We start from the raw sequence: 4,080 nt of genomic DNA on the forward strand, positions 1-4,080 counted from the left end.
AAATCTTCCCACAGCAAGGCTTCACTTGCACGTCAGAGGGAGCTCCAGGCATGGCCTAGAGGCAGGAGATGATGGTCGTCCCATCCCAGTCCCTTCAGGGCCAGTGCCTGGGCTGCGAGCTGCCTCGGCCTCCCTCCCGCCATGCCGCCTTGCTGACGGGGCCCTGGGTCAGCCACGGGCACTGCCCGTCTGTTACCATGCCACCATGGCGCTTGCACGGTCCTGCACCGTGTTTGATCCAGGAAGACATCTTGCTGGAAAAGACCCTGAAGGAACATCATTTTTCAGCCAGAGCAGTTCTGTCGCCCTGTTCCCTGTGAGCTCGCACCAAACTCACCTGAACTCACACTGGTGCTGAAAGAAAAAGCATCTAACGGTGGTCCTGGATGAAAATGTGACACGTTGCAGGGGTTTCCGTGCTCCCAGATGTTGTTGCCCGGTGATGTGATTTTTAAAATGCTGTAGGAAGACAGGGAACTGTTGGGAGCCAAGGCTTCATCTCCGCAAGCGTCTGGGAAGGGAACACACTTCCCTCTCTTGGAAAGGCTTGGTGGTGCTGGTGACCCTGCCCGCGGGTGAGCACGGCCACCGCAATTTGTCACGGGAAGGAGCAATATCCCTCCTCCTCCTCTCCCGCCCGGACTGCTGCCCTGTCAATAAGGACGAGTGCCGTGCTGGGCTGTCGGGCGTGGGTGCCAGCCCCCGCAGCGAGGAGGGAGCAGCGGGCAGCGAGGGCCCTGCTGCCCCGGAGGGGAGGCCCGGGACACCTGTGTGCCACCTCCTTGCCGGGGGCAGCGCTGGGGCGGGGGCCGCGGCCCTGCAGCCTTCGGCGGCCCTGTGCGTGCGCGACAGTGATCCCCGGCCCCGGGCGGGAGCCGCGGCTGCTGGCGCTCGGTGGCGGCTGAGGGGAGAGGCGCTGAGGGGAGTCCCAGTGAGGGGGACGGGCTGAGGGGACCACGCTCAAGGGACCCACGCTGAGGGGAGCGGGCTGAGGGGAACGACCCTGGAGGGAACCGCGCTGAGGGGAGCGGCGCTGCGAGGAAAAATTTGGCTGCACCGAAAGGGCAGGCAGCCAGACGCTGGATCAGGCTGCCCAGGGAGGTGGTTGAGTCCCCGTCCCTGGAGGTATGTTAAAAACGCGTAGGTGTGGTGCTTAGGGACATGGTTTCGTGGTGGGCTTGGCAGTGCTGGGTTGGACTTGATGATCTTAAAGGTCTTTTCCAACCTAAACGATTCTATGATTCCTGATGAGGGGGGTCAGGCTAACGGGGACTGAGGGGAGCGACTCTGAGGGGAGCCGCGCTGAGGGGACCAGGCTCAAGGGACCCGCGCTGACGGGACCGGGCTGAGCGGAGGAGCAGCGCTGAAGGGAACGGGCTGAAGGGAACGGGGCTGAGGGGAGCCGTCCGAGGGCAGCGGGCTGAAGGGAACGACCCTGAAGGCAGCGGGGCTGAGGGGAGCGGGGCTGAGGGGATCCGCGCCTCCTGGAGGGGAGCGGCCCCGCGCGCCCCAGCGCGCTCCCATTGGCGGGCGCTGGCCAATAGCGCTTCCCCGCGGGCGGCAGCCTCTTCCGCGCGGGCTGGGTGGCGGCGGGTGCGGATGGCGCGGACGAAGGCGGGCTGCGGCGGGGTCTACCGCAAAGGTGCGGGGCGGACTGGGCCGGGCCGGGGGAGCCGCGGGGGCGCCCCGCGGAGCCGCCGCTCACCGCTCCGCTCTCCCTGCAGTGCTGGCCGCCCGGGCTCCCCGGAAGGTGCTGGGCTCCAGCAGCCTGAACGCGGGACCGTCGCCGACCGCCAAGAGAAGTGAGAGCGGGGCGCGGCCGGGGCTCCTCTCCCTCCCTCCCTCCCTCACTCCCTCCCTCCCTCACTCCCTCCCTCCCTCCCCGGCGGGGCTGACGGCCGCTCTCCCCGCAGGCGAGGGCCGGCGTGTGGGGGGGAACCCCGTGTGCCTGAGGCCTGTCCCCGCCTGGCAGAGGGGCATCGGCGAGTTCCTGCAGCCGCCGCAGAAGGAGAACCGGGCGCCCGGCGGAGAGGCGGCGGGGAGCAGCGGCCTGGGGCCAGCCGCCACAGAGTAGGTGTCGGCCCGCCGGGGCTCGGGGGAGGCAGTCCCCGTCTGCCCCCCCGCAGTCCCCATCTGTCCGCCCTCCGCTCATCACGCGAAGCGCTGGGGCTTTCGAGAGAGAGGGTTTAATCGCGGGTTTCCTCTCAGCCTGGGAAGCCACAGTGCAAGTCCCTACTAACCGACATTGCAACGAGGTGGGGCTGAAGAAGGCGCAGAAGTGTTGTACCTCGGGGTACAACAGGGAAGGGGCGCTCGGTGTCTCAGACAGGCATAATGAAAGGGTTTTGTACGCTTGAGGAGTTTCGGTGGTCGGCTGCAGCCCAGATCTTGGGACACGCTGCTTGAACTTAAAGTTCACTTCCTTTGAAAAAAATTTTTAAAAGCTGTTTGAAGAACGACGGAACTGAAACCGCCTGCAGAGCACCAGCGACGCATGCAGCTGCCATCACTGCACCTGACGCTCTGGGGCGCTGCTTTAAAGTGTGCACCGGTATTGTCAGAGCGTGGTCTGTGGAGTGACATTAAACAGCAAGATCCCTGGCACTTTCAAATAATACTGAGCACGGCATGCCTGGCTGCCTGCAAGGGGTGTATTGAGGGCTGTCAGCGTGTCCTTGGATGAAACAAATTGTGACCAGTTTTCCTCCATGACTGCTTTGAAGCTACAATTTATTCTTGAAGGAGCAGACAGTATGTCTGTTAACCTTCATATCCTCACTGAAATAATGTTTCTCAGCAAAGTCTGGTAAAACGCAGCATCCATCTTCACTGACCTCATGGGGGTTTTCTGAAAATGGGTGCAGTAGTTGGTAGTTCAGGCAAATTCTCTGTGCTCAGACATGCTTCCTTTGCATACAGACGAGAGCAATGTGACTCCCTGTAGCTGTCAGCTCTGTTTCAGAAAAGCTTAGGAGACTGCTAGCGACTTCTCTACATCAGAAATTGAATTGTTCTACCAAGCTGTCACTTCAAAGATTAACTTGTAGGCTGCATTACTGACTAAAAAGGTAGCAGTGTGAAACATTGTCTTACAGATGCTCTATTCTCCATTACCAAGTTGTTGGGTTTGTTTGTTTTTTTTTTTTCACCAAATATAGATAATCCTAAACTGTCTGGGGGGCCCCCATAAGAATGAGTCCTGAATTGTCTTGAAGGGCAAGCAAACAAACACAGACTTCTAAGCGCATCCTACCTCTTGGAGAAACATAAAATGTGCAATGTAGTGCTGCAAAACTTTCATTTGGAATTTGTTTGGCTGAGTAAGGACCAGGTGGTGACAACCCTGCAGAGAATACACAGTGTCACCATCTAAAACAATTCACAGTTTCCCGGTATGTTCTGGAAGAAGCAAGAGCTGTACTTGCTTAACTGTGCAACATTGTTTTTCAGTCACACCAGTAAGTTAGTCAGGTTGAAACTCGGGTGTGAAATGGGAGTTAAATTTTCAGCTTCCTAGAAGTGATGTGGAACCTGCATGTGGCCCTCTGGGTCAAGAAGGACACACGGAGGATGACGAAGATGTATCAGTGTATGGTGCTCTCTGCACTGAAGTAGGCTTTCCTGTTTGAAAGGTAGGTATGTGCTGCTTAATCTGGGCTTCTCGAGCCTAGAATAAAGTAGCTTGTATCGGTCCTAATGTATCAAGGTGCAGTCTGGGGCTAATTAAAGTCCTTTAGGTCACCCAGCCTCTAGGAAAAGGGCTTTGTTAGCCTTTCAAACAAGAGTTGATTGAGTTCTCCTAACTCTTGAATTGGTAATGCTTCTTACAGAGCTCGCCCCCTGCCACCAGATCCTGCAGAAGATGGTGAGTCCTCTGAAGAAGAGTAGACATGATCTGATCCCGACTGTAATGATAAACCGCGTCTCCTATACTTGAGCTGTTTTGGGGTATATTTGTATAGTTTTTTTACAGTTTGTTATGGCTTGTGTTCAGCTGTTGTACAGAACTAAAAGTATGAGAGACTGCAAGAACATTGTGGTAAAATTATGGTGAAATTAATATATACTTTTTGAAGCTTA

At 57.4% G+C, this 4,080-nt stretch overlaps 1 protein-coding gene across 2 annotated transcripts; it reads left to right on the plus strand.

Annotated features, from left to right (window-relative positions):
- Positions 1-1,548: 1,548 nt before the first annotated feature.
- PCLAF (PCNA clamp associated factor) lies at positions 1,549-4,080 on the plus strand. 2 transcript variants are annotated; one of them, XM_087744187.1, is made up of 5 exons: positions 1,549-1,642; positions 1,725-1,802; positions 1,914-2,070; positions 3,510-3,632; positions 3,831-4,080. In XM_087744187.1, exons 1-4 carry the CDS (start codon positions 1,600-1,602, stop codon positions 3,613-3,615), a joined length of 384 nt encoding a protein of 127 aa, XP_087600313.1. In that variant the 5' UTR covers positions 1,549-1,599; the 3' UTR covers positions 3,616-3,632; positions 3,831-4,080. The 2 variants fall into 2 exon arrangements, with proteins under 2 accessions (XP_087600313.1, XP_087600314.1); XM_087744188.1 differs by lacking the exon at positions 3,510-3,632.

The sequence above is a fragment of the Nipponia nippon genome, unplaced genomic scaffold (genome assembly GCF_047370975.1).
Source record: "Nipponia nippon isolate SJK-2023a ecotype South Korea unplaced genomic scaffold, ASM4737097v1 scaffold_9, whole genome shotgun sequence".
Taxonomy (NCBI): domain Eukaryota; kingdom Metazoa; phylum Chordata; class Aves; order Pelecaniformes; family Threskiornithidae; genus Nipponia; species Nipponia nippon.